Consider the following 22,181-nt stretch of genomic DNA (forward strand, 5'->3'; position numbering starts at 1 on the left):
ACCATTGATAGGAATAAACTTGAAATCAAGCAACATCCACCATTGGGGGGCTTTAGAAACTTTTTACAGGTTATGGATCAGCGGTCCCGAACCTTTGAGGTTTAGCGGCCGGCGAGGGGGAAGAGAGGGAAACCAGGCCATGCATGTGCATGCAGCTTGACTTGCGCAAGTAGAGCTGCGGACATGTGTGTGGAGGCACATTGACCCACAACTCTCAGAAGTCAAGTTGCATGCTCCCCAGCCTGCCGCTCACTCAACCCGGTTCTAAATAGGCCATGAGCCTGGTAGTGGGCTGCGGCTCAGGGGTTTGGGACCCCTGTTGTAAATCAATTAAATGGCTTTTGTATGGGTTCCAAGTAACAGCCTGTCAGGGTTCCAAATAGCATCCAACAGTAAATCAGAGTCCAAGGCAAAGTATTCCTCAAAGCTCCAATTTATTAAGAGAGCCATGTTGGCACATCTGGGAAAACCCAAATCTGAAAGCTTCCCAGTTTACCACACCCAGTTGAATGATCTTGCCCCCACACCCACAAGTCCATCACATGGTCCAATCTCCCACTGCCATGCTGGCAGTTCCACCCATCCAGTTCCGGTCAGGTGCAGAGGTGCCAAGACAAAGGATGACCTTGGCTTTCTAGAAAGAATTTCGTTATGGCTACATAGCATCTAACTTCGTACAATCCCCCCTCCCATTTTCCCACAATAGAAACTGCATAGTAAAATAATAGAAAGAGTGGCAGGCCAAAGATCCAAAAGAAAAGATGGCTGCAGGCCTGACACAGCCCATATGAAATCAAAAGTCCAAGATCAGAAGCTTCCTCAAAGTATAGATTTATCAGGCATGTCATATTGGCACAGCTGGTGAAAATCCAACTGAAGCTCCCCGCATTTTCCCCACCTAACTCAAAATCCAAAGATTTCCCCCCCCCATTACACACAACCAGCAATGGGTTTCACATTTTGTTGCCACCAGTTCACTGCATGCGCATCCGCTCGCTTTGCCCCATCCATGCATGCGCCCGCCCTTCCGCGCATGTGCTTTGCGCACACGCATGCCTACCACACATGCTCTCAGTCTCGAAAATGTGCCTAAATAGGACAGCCAAGGTGGGGGGGCAGCGGGGTGAGCCACCCGCGATTTCCACTACCGGAACTGGTCCAAACTGGCTGAACACCACCTCTGCACACAACCACCCCTGCCCCACTCAGATCACAATCCCAAACCTGGATGACTCCCATCCATGTCCTGCCAGATGCTGGTGTGAGTTTCCTTGGCTCCCAGAAGAAAGAATATTATTTTGGCTACATATTTCACCAGCTATCTCTACTCCCCCTCTCCCTTTCCCACAGCTCTATCCAGCCTTGCTGTGGAAACCTGACATTCCAAGATAGCTCCAGGGTTGACATTCTTCCCATGTCTCTAATTTGGTTATAGAACGCGCATCTTCTTTTTGCAGATTTTGCCCTCCAGGTAACTAAGCTCCTGACCGCTAATAATACGCTCTTGTAACACCATCTCTCCAGGTGGGATAGATGAGCCTAGCTTGGAACTGATTAAGGCCCAAGAAGATAAGGAAGAGGACATTGATTTTGAGAAAGGTAATGTAAGCATGTTCCAGCCAACGGCTCTATTGTTTCAATCCTGACTATTCTGGTTTTTTCATAATGTCCTCTGCCCTCTGTTTTGACTAGATTCATTCCATTTACGATAGTCAGAGATAGGGAGGATAGGAAAATGGGGTCTGGCACAAAAGAGCTGTACCGTGAGATTATTTCTGTTCTTGGTTACCTGGGTTGTTTATGATTTTATTAACAAAGAATGATATGAACAAGACTCAAATGGAAGTAGAACTTGAAATAATTAACCAGAGATTCTTTGCTAGCATTTGAAGAGTTACGGTGGCACAGAGGTTAGAATGCAGTACTGCAGGCTAATTCTGCTGACTGCCAATTGCCAGCAGTTCAGTGGTTCGAATCTCACCGACTCAAGGTTGACTCAACCTTCCATTCTTTCAAGGTGGGTAAAATGAGGACCCAGATTGTTGAGGGGCAATATGCTGACTCTGTCAACTGTGTAGAAAGGGTTGTAAAGCACTGTGAAGCGGTATTATAAGTCTAAGTGCTAATGCTATTAAAACTAAATTAAAGAATAGAGTGTGTTTCATGGTAGATTTATTGATAGAATTTTAATCCATGTGATAAATTCCCGGAATGGTTTAGAACAGTGTTTCCCAACCTTCCAGAATGTGGAATACACTTCCCAGAATACCGATAGAAGATAATATTTATAGCTCAGGGTTGAACTGCAGGATCCTTGGTGCTCTCTAAGCTTGGATGTTTTCTTGCAGATGTTTCATTGCTAAACAAGGTAGCATCATTAGTTCCACATTCCTAGAATTCCAACAGTAGCCATACTGGCTGTGGAATTCTGGGATTTGAAGTTTACACATCTGCAAAGGTTCAGTAACACCAGCTTAGATCCATTAATGAAGTGGACTATCCTTGACTTCAAATTTGATGTTGAAGACCTGGTATCTTCCTGGTAGCTTTTTTCATGTTTTTTCTCTTTCCCTCTTAGATTTGCTGACAGTGCCACCTGGATGGAAGAAAGGGGTGGAATTCACCAAACAAGGTAGAGCAAAATCAAAGCGTCAAATAGTAAAATGAAAATAATGAGTGCCACAACTAAGGGAGTGCAAATCATATCAAGAGTGAAATATTTTTTGCCAGAAGTGTTTCAATCTTGAAATCTTCTGGCCCGGTCTTCATTTCACTGTTGGAACTGTTTCAAGCACAGAGCGCTTCTATACATTTCAAAATATATTATTTTTCTCTCTTCCAGTCCAGTATTTCTCAGAATGTTTAGGCGCTGCTTTAACCAATAATTCTGAGCAAATAGTTCCAAATTATTCCTTGGGGTTAAGTTTAAGGCAAAAAGAAATCCTCTCCCCCAGTTCCGGTCACTGTTCACCTACTTTGCTCCAGCACCAGTTTTAGTTGTTATTCGGTTGTCCCAGCTTTGTGGCAGTCATCTTTAGGCTGTCTTCTCCTTGCCGTGGCTGAGAGGGAAAAAGAGCCCCAGGACAGACAGGAGAGCTGCGTCTCTTCTCGACCTCACAGGGTGCCCCTCTTTGCTTCACCGTACCTGCAAGGCGGCTTTAGCTTTTCTCGGAGCCCACCACCAGTGGGAAGTCAGCACAGGGAACATGGAGACCCATTCCCTGTGTCCTATATCGCTGCGCTGTCAACCGGAAGTCCTCAAGCACAGAGCGCTTCTGATCAGGTCCATATTCATAACATTAATTTATTATGACCACCCAAAAATATTAGCTGGAAAAATCTATTTAGCTCATATAGCATATATCAGCATGAAAGTAACTTGGAACGTATAGGTAGATTCTAATTAAAGAAGTCCTAAGGATTTCTCCACCTGGGTTTCTTTAAAAAAGAGGTTCAGATTTTGCTCCTTTTGCTTCTTCAGAGATCATGGCCTCCCCAGGATTGCTGAATTTGACCAATTTGCTGGGTGCACTGGACACCTTCGAGCTGGAGGCCTCCAGTGATGAAGAAGGCAAAGAGAAGACAGAGGAAGTGGAGAAGAGGAGGAAGAAAGGGAAGAATAAGGGAGCAAGGGAAGAAGAGATCCCTCCAGCAGAACCAGCACCATTGCACAGAGTGAACAGCTTGGAGGAATTGGTGCTTAAGGTAAGGACGTGTCTGCAGGCAGGTTTCCCCTTCATGGGTGTGCATGATGATATGAGATGTAGGAGCCCTATGTCAGAAGGAAGAAGGAGACAAAGGTAGGGTACATCGAGCTGTAGAATAGAGAAACTCAGGCTCAGGTATAGGTGGCCTGCAGCTCCCAGCATCCTCCAGCTTTGGTCCAGCAAGATCTAGAAAGCTCTAGAGCATGGTTCCCCAACTCCAGGTAAAGGTAAAGGTTCCCCTCGCATATATGTGGTAGTCATTCCCGACTCTAGGGGACAGTGCTCATCTCCGTTTCAAAGCCAAAGAGCCAGCACGGTCCGGGAACGTCTCCGTAGTCATGTGGCCGGCATGACTAAACTCTGAAGGCGCACTGAATGCTGTTACCTTCCCACCAAAGGTGGCTCCTATTTTTATACTTGCATTTTTACGTGATTTCGAACTGCTAGGTTGGCAGAAGCTGGGACAAGTAACGGGAGCTCACTTTGTTACGCTGCACTAGGGATTCGAACCGCTGAATTGCCAACCTTTCTGATCGACAAGCTCGGCTTCTTAGCCACTGAGCCACTGCGCCTCTCACAGCATCCTCCAGCTTTGGTCCAGCAAGATCTGGAAAGCTCTAGAGCAGGGGTCCCTGATTCCAGCATGCCAGCAAGTGGTTCACACAAACAAGCGAAGCATGCAGGCAGCATGCAAAACCATGCCCCCTCCGGTCTGCAGAAAATCTCTTCTCCATGGAACCGGTCCTTGATGCTCAAAAGGTTGGGGGGGGCACTGCTCTAGAGCAAGGGTCTCCAAAACTGGTAATTTTAAGACTTGTGGACTTCAAGTCCCATAATTCTTCAGCCAGTCAGCCCTTGCTCTGGAGAAATGGGAGAAGTGAACCTGGGATAATGAGTATTGGGACCAGTTGGTTTTTCTGGACTGGGATGGCCAAGAAAAGAGGGGCTGCTAAGAAGTAAAACTATTGGAGCCAGTGGAGATGTATTGGTTTCTTCAAATATCAGGATAAATCATGGCCATTATGAAGAGAAGGTGCATTTTCTTTTTATTTGTCCTCTCAGTTGTAAGATTATTTCATTGACGTGATTTATTCTGCCTGCATTTAAGTCTGTGGCCCATATCGCAAACTGTAACTCATCGTGATTCCAGTTTTGAAATTCTGAAACAAGCTAGCGGTAGCAGCTAGGAAGCTTTTGATGGGTCGAAGCAAAGAAAATGTATTTAAATTTTTCCATATTATGAACCTCGCTATAAACCTATATACCAGTGGTGGGATACGACCAGTACGCTCCAGTATGGGCATACCGGTGCCTGCTGGGAGCACCAGGTACCGTTCCAGTACGGTGCTCTGGAGGGCCTACCTGCCGGCCCGCCCTCCTTACCTGTATTTGAGCTAATCGGGCTTTTGCTCACGCACATGGAGCGTACAGCGCCTATGCAATGCTCCGCCGAGCAGCTGGAGCGTCACGGAGCATTGTGGGTGGTAAGTACGCATGCTTGTGCTGTGCACCTGCATGTGGTGGACGCCCAGCCCCATTGTACCATACCAGATGCAACGGGATCCGGAACCCATCACTGGTATATACCATATTTTTCGGAGTATAAGACGAACCTTTTTCCCCCAAAAAAGAGGGTGACAATGTGGGTGCGTCTTATGCACTGAATACAGTATTTTTGGCCTACCAAAACCCCACCCCCTTTGCAAAAATGGATGGGCAGAGGGTTTGGGAGGCCTGTAAAGTGTTCCTGGGGGCTGGAGAGGGCAAAAATGAGCAAAAAACGGGCCTCCCAAAGCTCTGCATGCCCCCCTCTTTTTTTTTGCAAAAAATGTGGCATGCAGAGGGTTTGGGAGGCCCGCAGAGTGCAAAAACGTTTTTTTTTTTTAATTTACCTCTTCAAAATCATGGTGCGTCTTATACTCCGGTGCATCTTATAGTCCGAAAAATACAGTAGTTTGGAAACGCTACATTAGCTCTAGAAAGCAGTTTGGGAGGATTCCATATTAATTGCTCTGTCCTGTCCTTGCCCTGTCTGTCTTGTTCGCAGGAGGTGACACCTGTCCCCGAATCAGCTCCACAGGCTGCCCCTGCCCCGGCTGCAGTGCCCCCTAAAGAACAGTGGGCTATCCTGGTGGATATAAGCTCCCCCGTGGATGATTTCTACAAGTTAATTCCTGATCCAGCCTTCCAGGTAATCCACCAGTTGTTAACTGTCCAATAGCATATGCAGGGGGGAGGGGAATAACTCCTGGGACATAATTTTACCCATATAATTTTACTGATCGACCCATATAGGCACAGAAGAAGCAAAGCCAATTCTAAAGGTTCCCTCAGATAGCCCCAAAGGTGCTTTCCCCCCCTAAGAGGTGACTTTCTTGTTTTTCTTCGAAGACATTTCGCTTCTCATGCAAGAAGCTTCGTCAGCTCTGACTGGATGATGGGGAATGGAAGGATTTATATTCCTGGCAAGACAGCTGGTCATTTGCATCCTTTTAGAGAGTTGTTGAGGCCACTTGGAGGTTTATTTGTGTCCTGAGGGTCACCTGACTAGTGATCTACCTCCAGTCTACAACACAGTCCTAGTCCTTTCAACACTTCCCTGGAAGCTCCATACCCATTTTCACTATTCAGGTGACTCTGAAGACACAGATAAACCTCCAAGTGGCCTCAACGACTCTCTAAAAGAATGCAAATGACCAGCTGTCTGCAAGGGCTATTAACCCTTTCCCTTCCCCTCCATCCAGTCAGAGCTGAAGAAGCTTCTTGGATGAGAAGCAGAGCATCTACAAAGGAAAAAAAAGTCTGGTTATCTCCTGGAAAAAAAAGCACTTTTGGGTCCGTCCCAGAGGTGGGTTCCTACCAGTTCGCACTAGTTCGGTAGAACCGGTTTGTCAAATCTACCGAACCGGTTAGAAGAGGTTCCACCAGAAAGCAGGCCACAGAAGAGGTTCCAAAAATTTTTGAAACCCACCACTGACACACACACACACACACACACACACACAGACTCACACAGACTCACACAGAGAGAGAAAGAGAAAGAAAGGAAGAAAGAAAAAAAAGAAAGAAAAAGTGAGAGAGAGATGAAAGAAAAAAAGGAAAAAGGGACAGAGAGACAAAAAGAAGGAGAGAGAGAGAGAGAGAGAGAGAGAGAGAAAGAAAACACATGGCCGGCAAGCCACTCCCACCAGGTCACATGGCCAGCAAGCCACTCCCACAAAGGAGGCCACACCTACAGAGTAGGTTCAAAAAAAAATTGAAACCCACCACTGGTCCCTCCCTTCCATTTCGGTTGTCTATCTGCGAGGGAAACAGCAAGCAGGGACAGAATCTGAATTGGCGTTGGCACCAATTCTGTTGGGCTGCTGGGAAAGGAGAGCTGTGTGTCAATCAACTAAATTTCCTCTCTTCCCTCCCCAGTGGCCTTTTGAGCCTGACGTTTTCCAGAAACAGGCAATTCTCCACTTGGAGAAGCATGATTCAGTTTTTGTCGCCGCCCACACCTCTGCGGGAAAGACTGTCGTGGCCGAGTACGCCATTGCTCTGTCGCAGAAGCACATGACGCGGTGAGAATATATCCTTCGTTTCCGTTGTCGGTTTTGTGTTACGCTTTCAAATCATCATCTTGATCCAAATGGGCATTTTTTTTTTGTCTCATCCTAGCATTTTGCTTGCAAATTCAGGATCCTCAATTTTTTATTTTCAGATCAACCAAGCTTGGTCTATTTCTTGCAATAGAAGTTGACTAACCAGCTTTGTCACTTGAGTCTGATGTCATGAACTGAGAGATAGCGATTGGTCCAAACTCACCCAGCCCGCTTTTGGGCCTAAGATGGGACTAGAACTCACAGGCACCTGGTTTCTAACCTGGTGTCTTAACCTCTAGGCCAAACCCCTCGATCCAAATGCACATGATGGGTGTAAAGGATTGGGGAGGGTGTTTTTTTTTTCATCCTAATGAGCCTTAACTCTGCATTCTTTATGTAGGTGGTTTGTATTGTTTTGGTACTATTATTGCTATTTACTCCAATTATTTAGAATTAACTCAATTATATTACATTCCCTTTTTATCTTTGTTGTTAATTGCTATTGAAGGAGGTTAGGTTACTCTTCACTTGATACTTAAGATACTGACAGCTTACATTTATAAATTTGCAACATTCCCATTAGCCTTTATAATGATATTCTTAACATTTGTTAGGGGCATCTGCTTGGGAGTGTGTGTGTGTGTGTGTGTGTTCCAGCATATCTCTAGAATGCCTCGAGCAATTTCAACCAAACTTGGTACACAGATTACTTACCCTCTGGAAACAAATACTGTGGGAGTAAGACACCCCTAACCCCCCTCTGGATGTGTGTTCTGTTAAGAAACAGCCTGTTGTGCCTTAAAATGGCTTCTACCGTATGGCCTTAAAATGGCTTCTACTATACAGCGCTGTGGAGTTGCCATGGTAACGGCTTCACAGTACTCCATAAGGGGGGGGCTCCCTCTGGTAAGGGGGAAAATGCAACATTAGAAATTGCGGCAATGTTCATGGAAGGAGGGTTGGGATAAATAAATATCCAGGCAGCCCCGGGCTATTAGCTAGTCTAATATAAAGATAAGGACCTTGTGCTATTCAGGAGTTGTGAAACCTTTGCTAACCCAGCTGGCGTGGCCAGTGGCCAAGGAGGACAGGAGATTTAGCCCAGTGACATCTGGATTATCACAGATTTTCCTTCTTCGCAATTAACATTTGAGTGGGATCAGTCAGGAAGCCCTTCATGTCAGCCCGTTTATGAATAGAAGGACAGGTAATCCTTATTTAACAACCAGTTGCTTAGCAACTGTTCAGCGTTATAATGGACCACCCCCAGCACTATTTACGACCTGATACCAAAGTTCCAACTCTTGGAACCCTCCCCCCCATTGTCACGTGATCAAATTTGAAGCACGTGTCAATCAGCTCACATTTACAGTTCTTTTCAGCGACCCACAGTCAGGCGGCCACCATTTTTAATGGTTTTTTGCCAGTTTCCAGCATTTATTTCCAATTTGGGGCCAAAAGCGCCCGTTGGTGAAAACAGGTTTGCTTAACGACTATGAGATTTGCTTAACAACTTCCACAAAAAAGTGTCATGAAATCGGCTGTGGTTAGATGGTAACCATAATTCCTGACTCAAATATGGTCATAAGCTGAGAACTATCAGAAGATTCTCTTCCTCCTCTCGTCTATTATCAATGTTCCTGATCTCAACTTTAGCAACTTGAAGATGTGTGTGGAGTTCAACTCCTAGAATTCTGGGAGTTGAAGTCCCCTTGTGTTCAAGTTGCCAAGGTTGAGAAACAATGTCCTCATTAGGAGTAGTATTCATTTACTTTCTCTACCAGTTTGCAAATGTGAGCATTTGGGCGAACTGGTCCAAACGGTCTGAATACCACCTCTGGTTCTCAACAAAAAAACACCAACATTTGGATCTTCCAAATGTCTCGCTCTTCTCCCCCTCTGCCTCCTTTTGCAGCACCATCTACACATCCCCAATCAAAGCGCTTTCCAACCAGAAGTTTCGGGATTTCAAGAACACCTTTGGGGATGTTGGCTTGCTGACAGGAGATGTGCAGCTGCATCCGGACGCCTCCTGCCTCATCATGACGACCGAGATCCTCAGGTGAGGGCTAGGCCAAAGAGAGAAGGCTGTCTCTCAATGCAAGGGGGCGGGCAGGATGACTGGAAGGTACGATGAGGCATGGATGTCTAGTGGAGATTCTTAGTCATCCAGGTCACAGTTGTCCCAAAGGTGCTTTTTTATTTTCAGGAGGCAACTGGACGTTCTTGTTTTTTCTTTTGAAGACGTTTCGCTTCTCATCCAAGAAGCTTCTTCAGCTCTGACTAGATAGTGGGGAATGGAAGGATTTGTATTCCTTGCAGACAGCTGGTCGTTTGCATTCTTTTAGAGCAGGGATTCCCAACCTTTTTTTTTGGCCATGCCCCACCTAAGCATCCCTAAAATCTTGATTCCCCCCCCCCACTCCGCCCCCAGTGACATATAATTCTTACTTTACTCAAAAAGTGAACTCTACTCACACGGAAGAAGCCTAAAAGTCCATTAACTTGGTTTAAACAAGGTTCAAATTGCCCCCATTAAAAATCAAATCCCCCCCCCCCGTGGGGCATGGGCGCTACGTTGGGAACCAGTGTTTTAGAGGGTCATTGAGACACTTGGAGGTTTAGCTGTATCCTCAGAGTCACCTGAGTAGTGCAAATGGTTCCTGTGGTCTGCAATTTTTCTGAAAAATTCAAACTCCCACGCCATTCAAAGGGTGTTCATCCCAAAGTGCACAGCTAAAAGTCTATGGAGATTCTCAGTCATCCAGGTCCAGGAATGCAAAGGACCAGCTGACTGCAAGGAATATAAATCCTTCCATTCCCCACTGTTCTGACCCCCCTCCGTCCGGTGATTAACACCGACACAGGCTTAGTAGTTTGCCACTCTTTATTTACAGCAATTACAATCCTGTTGGCTGAAAGCCCAAACACGACTCACAGGGAAGACATTGGCAGCAACCCAGACTCCAACAGACACGGGAACACAAGGCAGACCAGACAAGGAGTTTCCCAGATTAGTACGAACGGTTGTGTCCTGCAAAAGGACTCCTCCCAAAGTCTCCTCTTATATGCTCTTTTGGGAGGGGCCAAGCCACAACCACCTTGGCTTGATTATCTCTTATGAGTCTGTCTCCGTAACTGCTGCCTCCCTTTCTCTGCCCTTCTCTGTCTGGCATCAGGGACAAACTCCCTTTGATCTTCCCCACTGCTCCATGCCTCAGGCGCCCCCTGGTGGCCAACCAGCCTCTCTGGTCCCTGCTCTGAGTCTGAACCCTGCCTAGGGTCCTCCACATCTTCCATAGCAGACTCATAGGGGTCCTTGCTATCGGAGTCCATCAGCAGCTCCTACAGCTCCTGCTGGGCCACAACACCCCACTATCCTGTCAGAGCTGAAGAAGCTTCTTGGATGAGAAGCGAAACGTCTTCAAAAGGAAAAACAAGGAATGGATGATTGAGAATCTCTACAGACCATCTGTAGCTTTATTTGCCAATTCTGTTTTCTTTTGAAGGCAGGACACGTATCAGCCAGAACTGACTTTTTCTGATTCAGACTCTTTTCTCAAACCGAAATTCCTTCATACTTTAATAATTAAGCAGGGCCAATCTGGCAACCCAAATCTTTTTAGTTGTTTTTGAGAACGATACTGCTGTCTTAGAAATGCCATTTTCTTTTGTTCTATTTGCAAAGGTCTATGCTCTATAATGGCTCGGACGTCCTCAGAGACCTCGAGTGGGTGATCTTTGATGAAGTGCATTACATTAATGATTCTGAGGTAAGGGGGGGGGGGGAAACAAGGATTAAAACAATGGAAGAAATCAGGACCTGAGCAGTCCTGAGGCATTTACCGTATTTTTCGGAGTATAAGATGCACCAAGATTTAAATTTTTTTTAAAAAAGGTTTTGCCATCTGAAGGACTCCCAAACCCTCTGCACACCTCATTTTTTTGTAAAAAATACAAAGTGCTCCTGGGGGCTGGGCAAAAACGAGCAAAAAACGGCCGCATTTTTTACCAAAAAAAAGGGCATGCATAGCCTTTAAGAGGCTTGAAAAGTGCTCCTGGTGATCGGGGGGGGGGGGGGCAAAAACGAGCAAAAGATAGCCCATTTTTCACTCGTTTTTGCCCTCCTCAGGCACTCTGGAAGCCTCCTAAAGGCAATGCACGTCCATTTTGGTGAAGGGGGCGGGGTTTCAGGAGTATGCCAAAAATGCTGTGTTCAGTGTATAAGACGCACCCAGATTTTCACCCTCTTTTTTTGGGGGGGGGGGAAGTTGTGTCTTCTACTCCGAAAAATACAGTGGGTTGGTGGAAATTCCTTGGCTTCTTCAGAGGCCCTCTTTCCGTTTCTCCCAACAGGTAGTCCTCAACTTACAACAGTTCATTTAGTGACCGTTCAAAGTTACAACAGCCCTGAAAAAAAGTGATATGACCCTTTTTCACACTTACGACCTTTGTGGCATTCCCCCTGATCGTGTAATCAAAATTCAGATGCTTGGCAAGTGGTTCATGTTTATGACCGTTGCTGTGTCTCAAGGTCACGTGGCCCCCTTTTGCAACCTTCCGACAAGCGAAGTCAATGGGGGAATCCAGATTCACTTAGCAACTGCAGTGATTCCCGGTGATTAACAGCGGCAAGAAAGATCGTCAAACGGAGCCAAGCTCCCTCAACAAGTCTTTCGCTCAACCACAGAAGTTTTGGGCTCAATTATGGTCGTTAAGTCGAGGACTACCTATATAAAAGGAGAAATACTTGGGTCCATTGCTCTGTCATAAAAGTGAGAAAGAATGTATGGGGTCAAAGGCCAATTCCTTTGATATGTCCTTTATTTATGGAAGGACAAATGTCTTAAGTGCTCCTTGAACCGGACTTTGCATTGTCCCATCATTCTTCTTATTGGACCACAGCCAGCGTTGGGGTTCAGCCTGTTTGCACCCATTCAAGGGAACCGGTTTTTAAATGATCAATGCCCCGCTATTAAAGTGGATCTCGGGCACTGCGGCGTGCTGCAATAGAGAAATGGGCAATGGAGCAGCTGGCGCAAGAGAAGGAGAAGGCCGCTTCCCTCCTTCCCTCGTTTCTTCATTGCAGCGCAGTGCCAGGATCCACTCCCACCACTGATGGGGGGGGGGGGGGAGATTGAAGAACAGGTTTGCCCAAGTTGGCCATTGTGGGAGGCTCATCCCACATATGTGATGGAGCTGCACGCCTCCCACAAGCAGCTAACCCGACCCTGGGTAAAACCGGTTGTTAAAAATATTTGAATTCCACTACTGACCACAGCAGAAAAAACATCCTTCTTCACATGCTCAGGGGCATTCTTGTCTTTCTTTTCTCTTCCTCAGCGTGGTGTGGTTTGGGAAGAGGTCCTCATCATGTTGCCAGACCATGTGAACATAATTTTGCTGAGTGCCACCGTCCCCAACACCCTGGAGTTTGCTGACTGGATTGGGTGAGCAGAAAGTTAACTCAAGAGAGGTCCTGCAGCTTTCAGATGCTTCTGTGATGCGAAGGTGTCTACTTTCCTCTCTTGTGGGTTCTGATTTTTTTATCAAAGAAATAGAATAGCCCAGTTGGAAGGGACCTTGGAAGTCTTCTAGCCCAACCCCCTGCCTAGGCAGGAAACCCTACACCACTTCAGACAAAATGGTTAGCCAACATCTTCTTAAAAACCTCCAGTGTTGGAGCATCCACAACTTCTGGAGGCAAGTTGTTCCACTGATGAATTGTTCTTCCTGTCAGGAAATTTCTCCTCAGTTCTAAGTTGCTTTTCTCCTTGATTAGTTTCCACCCATTGCTTCTTGTTCTGCCCTCAGGTGCCTTGGAGAATAGCTTGACTCCTTCTTTTTTGTGGCAACCCCTGAGATATTGGAAGACTGCTATCATGTCTCCCCTAGTCCTTCTTTTCATTAAAGTAGACATGCCCAGTTCCTGCAACCTTTCTTCATATGTTTTAGTCTCCAGTCCCCTAATCATCTTTGTTGCTCTTCTATGCACTTTAAATGGTTGTCCACTAGGGCTCCAACATCTCTATCGAGTGAGGTACCACCTATTCTGTACCTGCATTTTGTTTTTTCTTGCCTAAATGTAGAACCTGCCTTTTTTCACCCTTGAATTTCATTTTGTTAGATAGCGCCCCATGTTCAAGTCTGTCAAGATCCTTCTGTATCTTTAGCCTGTCTTCTGGAGCGTTGGCTATGCCTGCCAGCTTGGTGTCATCTGCAAATTTGATGAGTTCCCCATCTATCCCCTCGTCCAAGTCATTGATGAAGAAGTTGATTATGGTTGATTATGGAATGAGAACTTCTAGAAACCACAATACAGCTCCCAGTGGCCTTTGCTCTCTCAATTTGTCTAATCCGCTTTAGAAGGCAGCTGCGCCAGATGTTGGCAGTATAGCGGTAGTCCTCAATCTAACAACAGTTTGATTAGTGTCCGATCAAAGTTACAACAGCACCGAAAAGTGAGACTTGCGGCCGCTTTTCATAGTCACGACGTTTGCGGCATCCCTACGACCGTGTGATCAAAATTCCAATGCTTGGCAACTGGGTTAATATTTATGACCATTGCTCATGTGATCCCCTTTTACGACCTGACAAGCAAAATCAAAGGAGAAGCCAGATTCACTTAACAGCCAAGTTACTAACAATGATTGCAGTGATTCACGTAAGAAGTGAGGCAAGGAAGGTCGTAAAATGGGGCTAAAATCCGCTGAACCAATGTCTCGCTTAGCAACAGAAATTTTGGGCTCAGTTGTGGTCATACGAGCCATGGTGGTGCAGTGGTTAGAATGCAGTACTGCAGGCAACTTCTGTTGACTACTGGCTGCCAGCAGTTCGGCAGTTCGATTCTCACTGGGCTCAAGGTTGAATCAGCCTTCCATCCTTCCGAAGTGGGTAAAAGGAGGGCCCAGATAGTTGGGGGGCAATAGGCTGACTCTGTAAACCGGTTAGAGAGGGCTGTAAAACCCTATGAAGCAGTATATAAGTCTTAAGTGGTATTGCTATTGCTGTCAGCATTCCAAGTAATGCACCCATAGAAAGCAAAACTCCGAGGCAGGTAGATTCCTCAAAGAACAATTTATTGGATATATCATATTGGCACAACTGGTGAAAACCAACTCTGAAAGTTCCTGCGGTTTTCACTTAATTAAAAAGTGAAAGTTTTCCCTTCCCCCAGTTCATTGGTCATAATATCCAATAGAGGTGCTGGCTGGTTACTTGGTTACTCCATTCCTCCTCTCCCCAGCCACCTGTTGGAATGTCCTTGGTTCCCACAGGAAAAACTTTTTGTTTTGAATACAAAGCCCCGGCTATCTATTTTCCCCCTTCCTGTCCCTTCTTTTCTTCCTTGTGGCAACCTGAAAGCCTCTAAGATGGCCTCAGCCAGGTTCGCTTCAGGATTGATAAAATCCTCATTATATGTTCTGTCTCGTTATTTGTTCTCTGAACAGCACAGTTTTGGAGAGGGGAGGGAAGAGCTCACCAATATAACACTGTTTGTGGAATTCCTGCTTTTGACAGGCGAATCAAGCGGAAGAAGATTTATGTGATCAGCACACTGAAGCGCCCTGTTCCACTGGAGCATTATCTGTACACGGGAAATAGCCAGAAGACGCAGAATGAGCTTTTCCTCCTGGTGGATGCCCGGGGGACGTTCCTTACGAAGGGGTAAGCTGAAGATCGACAGAAGATCCCTTATAGTACCTTCCAGGCCAACTTCTCTTTCCCTATTGCCACAAGAATTAAAGCTATCTTTGTTTATCTACCTACCTACCTACCTACCTACCTACCTACCTACCTACCTACCTACCTACCTACCTATCTATCTATCTATCTATCTATCTATCTATCTACCTATATATCTATCTACCTATCAACTTACCTACTTTCCTATCCTATCCTATCCTATCCTATCCTATCCTATCCTATCCTATTCCATCCTATGCTATGCTATGCTATTTATATATATATGGCTGTGTGTTTGTGTGTGTTCCAGCATAACTCTGGAGTGCCTTGAGCAATGTCAACCAAACTTGGTACACAGATGACTTACTCTCTGGAAACAAATACTGTGGGGGGTAAGATACCCCTAACACCCCTTGGTGTTCCGTTATGAAACAACCTGTTGTGCCTTCAAATGGCTTCTACTGCACTGCCATAAAATGGCTTCTACTGTACAGATATCCATTGTAATGGCTTCACAATACTCCACAAGGGGGCTCCCTCTGTTAAGGGGGAAAATCCAACATTAGAAATTACGTTTGATCTGGACATTTCCCCACTATAAATAAATACCCGGACAACGCCGGGTTATCAGCTAGTGATTTTTAAAAATGCCACTGTGAAATGGTTGAAACCTTGCTGAGCTTTAATCAGAGGTTGATAACAATGATCTAATTGGTTAATCCTTTCCCACAGCAGACTAATAGCCCCAGTATGTGCCCCAGAACATATCTGGGCAATCTTTTTATATCTCACAAATGAAGGCAAAGATACATGTCCCAGGATAATGTTGCAGGATCCAATCTGGGTCGATCGCCGGGAAGAAAGGTTTTGTCTTCCGAGCTTTTGAACTCGTGCTGGAGCCCATGCAACAACCAATGACTTAATAACCAGCCATCCACACCACGATCAGCAGCTGCCTAAAAAGACACACGCAACAAGGCATTCCATAAATACTACACATAGAATAGGCCAAAAGGCACATTCTGGTGAGCAAGAAATTCCCTGAGCATGGGCCTCCTGCACGGGTCTGAAAGCTCAGAAGACAAAAACCTCTATCAGAGTTTGTTGCAGAAAATCCAGAAAGCACACACAGGTAACTGATTCAGCAGGATTCATTAACTTTTCTTTATATGTAATATAATACAAGGAGTAAATATACAATACCAATAGCAGAGGAGATAACAGTTTCCAGTTTCAGTTCAGAGAGCAGACGAGATTAGTTCTCTTGCACAGACTCAGAGCTACAGAGATAAGCCACGCCCTTGCTCCGAGCCCTCTGCCATGGCTCTCAGTCACCAAATAGTTTCCATTGGCTGACCCAGTTGCCATGCCTATACATGGGCTGAACTTGTTCCTATGTCTCAGCCAGTTCATGAATATTCTGACAACCTTTGGCCTGGTGATCAACCAGATAGGGTCTTTTTTATATCTGGTTGAATCGGCAGTCAGGAATTCAAGGTAGTCAGGCCAGGATGGGTGGGGTTTTTTTTGCAGCATGGGGGAAAAAAATGTCACTTAGATGTTCTGTATTATAATATAATAACCTCCTTTTAATGCAGGGATGTCAAACTGGCAGTCTGCGGGCCGATGCATAACGCACAGGCCACGCCTACCCCAGCTGCCGGAAGGGCGGAAACGTCATGTGATGACAATGTGACGCGGCAAGTTTGACACCTGTGTTTTAATGTGTTGTCTTCCTCTGCTACCCTTTCAGGTATTATGATGCTGTAGATGCCAAAAAGGACCGAAGTAGCAAACACTCCCAGACCTTTGGGGCCAAGCAGCCAATGCATGCAGGAGCCGGGCCAGGCCAAGTGAGCTGAATTAAGTTAGATACAAGTAGGGGGTTTGTGTCAGTGGACAAAATATGAGTAAATGGTTTAATCTTTCCCTTTCCTGGCACTCAAAAAGAGTCCGTTAAAATAATGTCCCACGACCATTATGTTTCGTTATTGGAAAGATACAGGTTGATAGAGGGAAGTGTATAATTTAAAACTAGTTAAACTTAGTGAAATCTATTGACAATAGATATAGCTTAAGTAAATAACTGATAGTGTTACTAATGTATACAATGTGTAGTGTTATGATGAGTATAATTGGATGTGAATATTGAATGGTACCCATGTAAGGAAGATTAGCAATCCCTTTGGATTATACATAAAGGTTAATAACAACAACAATAAGAAGAACTAAGTTAGATACAATTAAAGCTTTGATTATTAGGTGGAAAATGTTATGATACAGGATATAGTCAAATAAAGGAGGGATAAGAATAACAACATATATATAGATATGGGCATAACATAAGGAAACTGGATGTAAATCTAAACAGTGATTTGGAAAGGAGGATTAGAAAACTTTGTTATTAAATATTAGGGATGTTTAGCTAGAACAGGACATAAGGATTTAGTGTTAGTGGCGGATTTTAGAAATAGTAATTGAAAGGCCAGTATTTGGTTATGTATTACATTTTGGTATATTTTATGATGAAGGACGTTTAAACAATTATAGTCAAATGAAAGTGGAGATATGATGATGGTGACATGTATGAATATTTGAGTTAAAATACTTAAGTTAATATGAATTATGTTTGTTTACTGTGGAACAAAAGTCTTTTTGTAACCAACTGATACACTTTCTATAGCATGTAAAGAAGGATGCTGTATTTGTTTTAAATTAGAAATTTTAAAAACATTATTTTTTAAAAAATGTCCCATGAGATGTATCCAGATTTTTGGATGTCTCCCCACGGCTTCCTTGGTTGGTTGAGGAAGGGAGCATTGCATTGAAAGAGAAGAAGGTCGGTGTGCGGAGAAGGATCTAGTCCTAGAGCAAACATCTGGAATTTCCACAGGACAAGAACATCTGGCTTTCCCTCATTGACATGCTGCGCAAGAAGGACCAGCTGCCGGTGGTGGCCTTCACATTCTCTCGCAATCGCTGTGACGAAAACGCCTCCATGCTCACCACCATCGACCTGACCACCGCGACGGAGAAAAGCGAGATCCACGTCTTCTTCCAGAAGTGCATCTCCCGACTGAAGGGCACCGATCGGCAGCTGCCTCAGGTGAGGGAAAAAGAAAAGGGTTGCGGGGGAGGGGGGTTTGTCACCTTGGTAGCATAGCCAGAATGGGAGCTGAGCCTCAGGACCTCGGTGGCTGCCAAGAGGAAGAGGAACGGAAGTCAAGGGGCGGTAACGGTGGAGGATCATACTGGAAGCGCTTGACGGATTAATAGCAGATCCCACCCTCACCCTCTACACGTCCCGTTTCCTCCCTCCCCGTTTTTATACCATCTTTTTAACATAATTTTAATCACATCTTTGCTACTACACTAGATTTATATATGTATGTATATATAGCTTTATTGCTTCTAGCCTTGTAAGCTGCCCAGAATTGCCTTGCAGCCGAGATGGGTGGCAAACAAATTTGGATAGACAGATAGAGTAGGGTGGGATGGCATGGCATAGCATAGCATAGCATAGCATAGGGAGATATATTAAATGGTTGGATCTATGGATCGAAGGATAAGATAGGATAGATAAGATAGGAAGGAAGGGAGGGAGGGAGGGAGGGTACAGCACTACAGGCTACTTCAGCTGACTGCTAGCTGCAGTTCGGCAGTTCAAATCTCACAGGTTTCAAGGTTGACTCAGCCTTCCGTCCTTCCGAGGTGGGTAAAATGAGGACCCAGATGGTTGGGGGCAATAGGCTGACTCTGTAAACCGCTTAGAGAGGATTTTAAAGCACTGTGAAGCCGTATATAAGTCTAAGTGCAGAGGTGGGTTCCTGCCAGTTCGCACCTATTCGATAGAACTGGTTCGTCAAATCTACCGAACCGGTTAGAAGAGGTTCCACCAGTGGACCCGGAAAGCAGGCCACACCTACAGAAGAGGTTCCAAAATTTTTTGAAACCCACCACTGGTCCTTGGATATGATTATTCTACACTATCATGCTCATATTTATAAAACTCAGTGCCTCTGTGAAAGGTAAGGATGACTACTGCGTTTGTGGTGCAATCAGAACATTGCGTGTGTTGAAGTTGTTTTAACGCAAACCAAAGATGCCTTTTAAAAAACAAGTTTACATCATGTTCTTATGCATGCCAGTGCTGTGTGTGAGGTAATTTAAGGTGGTTCTGACAAGTGTCATCGGCATCTTCATATCCGGTCACATGGGTGGCAAGTCACTCCCATCCGGTCACATGGGCAGCAAGCCACTCCCACAAAGGAGGCCACACCCACAGAGTAGGTTCGAACAATTTTTGAAACCCACCACTGTCTAAGTGCTATTGCTAAAGAAGGAAGGGTGGGTGGGTGGGTGGAGGGAGGGAGGGAGGGATAGGATAGGATAGGAAAGATGGATGGATGGATGGATGGATGGATGGATGGATGGATGGATGGATGGATGGATGGATGGATGGATGGATGGATGGATGGATAGAGAGACAGAGCGAGAGAGGATGATGATAATGATGATGATGATGATGATGATGATGATGATGATGATGATGATGGGAAATGTATAAAATCCTCTCTATCACCAGTCCTGGATTTCAGCATAAAATTTAATTAAGTTGGACGACATGGTTACTAAAAAAAACTCACTTGTGGCATTCCCCCACCCCCCTCAGGTTCTTCACATGGTCGACCTTCTGAAACGTGGGATTGGAGTGCATCACAGTGGAATTCTGCCCATCCTCAAGGAGGTAGTGGAGATGCTTTTCAGCAAAGGCCTTGTCAAGGTAGGTGTAAGAGTTCACCAGGCTGGGCGTCATCAGTTTGGAGGCTCTGCGCCCCACTAAGTCTTAAGTCCAGCTCCCCCTTGAAGTCTCTTGACTCTGATCTGGCACCAATTTGCCTCGGCCGTTAATAGATCAGATTCTTGTAGAACAAGGGTAGAACAAGAAGCAATGGGTAGAAACTAATCAAGGAGAGAAGCAACTTAGAACTGAGGAGAAATTTCCTGACAGTTAGAACAATTAATCAGTGGAACAGTTTGCCTCCAAAAGTTGTGAATGCTCCAACACTGGAAGTCTTTAAGAAGAAGTTGGATAGCCATTTGTCTGAAATGGTATAGGATTTCCTGCCTAGGCAGGGGGTTGGACTAGAAGACCTCCAAGGTCCCTTCCAATTCTGCTATTGTATTATTGTATTGTGTAGAGGTAGTCCTTGACTTACAACCACAATTGAGCCCAACATTTCTATTGTTAAGCGAGATAGCTGCTCGGTGAATTTTGCTCCATTTTGTGACCTTTCTTGCCACAGTTGTTAAGTGAATCGTTGCAGTTGTTAATTTAGTAAGACGGCTGTTAAGTGAATCTGGCTTCCCCATTGACTTTGCTTGTCAGAAGGGCGCCAATGGAGGATCACATGACCCACGGCACTGCAATTGTCATAAATATGAGTCAATTGCCCAGTGCCTGAATTTTGATCACATACCCAGGGGGGCTGCTGCAGTGGTAGTAACTGTGAAAAATGGTCATATGTACACTCTCTTCCGTGCTGTTGAAACTTCAAACTGTCACTAAATGAATTGCTGTAACTCAAGGACTATCTCCATAGGTAGCTGTTCTGACCCGCCTCGCCCCACACCAAAACACTCCAAGCCAAAGATACTTTACGGAATTTATTAACAGACAGACAGGTCCTTGGCAGCAAACCGGCACAGATAAGCCCTGGCAGCAATCCAGCCTGCCAAGCTCACAATACTGTTCATCAAACATTAGTTAATGCGTTGACTTCTGCAAAAAGGGTGTGTGCACAAGCTGTCCTTTTATAGTCCGGAGAGGAGCCTAATGACCACCAGCTGAGTGCAATTACCTCCTGTAACTGTGCAACCGTTCCTGACGCCTATTAGCTCTTCGGTGCCGGGCATCCACTGTTGGCATCCGGATCACTCTCCCTTGTCTCCTCCCCACTGGTCCAAGGCTCAGGCGCCTCCTGGTGGCCAACCAGCCTCTCTGCGCCTTGCTCGGAGTCGGAACCCTGTCCAGGGTCCTCCACATCCTCCAGAGCCAACTCATAGGGCCCCTCGCTGTCAGAGTCTGGTGACAGCTCCAACGGCTCCTGCTGGGCCACAACAGGTAGCATGGAATAAACTTAATACTTTTGAACCCCATCCTGGCTCCTGAGAGAATGTCCCATGGACCAAACCTCTCCAACCTTGTGCCTCCAGATGGTTGGAACATTCCCAGGTTCCCTCCTCTGGTCTGGAATGGGATAACTCGAAACAGCCAACTTGCCACAGGACAATTTTCCGCAGCCAATTCGCCATTGGGAAAACTCGCTGCAGGACAATTTGACCATTTTTATTTTACTATTTAAAATACATTTTAAAATATGTTAAATTGTTGCCGTTCTCATTTCCTTCTGCCCCTCCTTTTGCAGCCTTTCTTTAATGATTCTGTTTCACGGTTTCTTTGATATGATGTCATGTTTGCCCTGCAGCCAGTTGGCCATGGCGAATTGGCCCATGAAGAGCTGGCCATGGCGAATTGGCCACAGTGAATTGGCTGTGGCAAGTTGTCCTAGAACCCCCTGTGCATGCCTGCGCGCATGCCCCCCTTGCCCATTTTTGGCTACCAGTTGGTTCAGAAGGCCTTCCAGGCCCAAAATGGGGCACGGGGGGGGGAATGCATGTGTGTGAACCCCCCCCCCAAATGCAATGCGAGCCTGTGCCCCCCGTGCATGCACATTCACATCCCCCGCATGCGCGCCAGAGACCCAAAGACCGACTGGCTGATGGGAGATGTGCACGCCTCCACGGTGGAGCTGGGCTAGGGCAACGGCTAGTGTGCCCACAGAGAGGGCTCTGTGTGCCACCTGTGGCAAGTGTGCCATAGGTTCACCATCACAGTCCTAGACCCTCCCTAGTATTGTGGCCTGCCGGCAGCCAGCAAAGCTGGCAGCAGATTTGGACAGTGAGGAGATTGGGGAGGAACATGGGCCAGTCCTGGAGTCTGGGGAAGGCTCTGATGAGGGCTCTGCATCGGAGACAGAGAGAGGGGGCCAGGGCCGTATGCCAGTTATCAGCTGCCTTCGGAGTCAGACATCAGTGAGGCAGACGAACAGCTGGAGCCTGTTCCCAGTGTGCGCATGCGCAGAGTTTCCAGACGAAGGGAATAGTTAAAGAACGGGTTGATTTGGGAGTAAGGCCACAA

General features: G+C 45.9%; 1 protein-coding gene across 1 annotated transcript in view; it reads left to right on the top strand.

Annotated features, from left to right (window-relative positions):
- Positions 1 to 22,181, top strand: part of SKIC2 (SKI2 subunit of superkiller complex) — a 51,913-nt gene that overhangs the window by 6,877 nt on the left and 22,855 nt on the right. Inside the window, exons 6-17 of the mRNA XM_087708454.1 lie at positions 1,525 to 1,599; positions 2,579 to 2,632; positions 3,482 to 3,705; positions 5,755 to 5,898; positions 7,128 to 7,273; positions 9,210 to 9,356; positions 10,983 to 11,067; positions 12,638 to 12,744; positions 14,816 to 14,962; positions 16,734 to 16,833; positions 17,874 to 18,086; positions 19,653 to 19,763. Of these exons, the coding sequence (XP_087564580.1) occupies positions 1,525 to 1,599; positions 2,579 to 2,632; positions 3,482 to 3,705; positions 5,755 to 5,898; positions 7,128 to 7,273; positions 9,210 to 9,356; positions 10,983 to 11,067; positions 12,638 to 12,744; positions 14,816 to 14,962; positions 16,734 to 16,833; positions 17,874 to 18,086; positions 19,653 to 19,763 (1,553 nt within the window). The remainder of the gene's footprint in view (positions 1 to 1,524; positions 1,600 to 2,578; positions 2,633 to 3,481; positions 3,706 to 5,754; positions 5,899 to 7,127; positions 7,274 to 9,209; positions 9,357 to 10,982; positions 11,068 to 12,637; positions 12,745 to 14,815; positions 14,963 to 16,733; positions 16,834 to 17,873; positions 18,087 to 19,652; positions 19,764 to 22,181) is intronic.

Source organism: Thamnophis sirtalis, unplaced genomic scaffold (genome assembly GCF_051295495.1).
Source record: "Thamnophis sirtalis isolate CommonGarterSnake01/CBP01778 unplaced genomic scaffold, rThaSir2_p1.2 scaffold_3, whole genome shotgun sequence".
NCBI classification, from domain to species: Eukaryota; Metazoa; Chordata; class Lepidosauria; order Squamata; family Natricidae; genus Thamnophis; species Thamnophis sirtalis.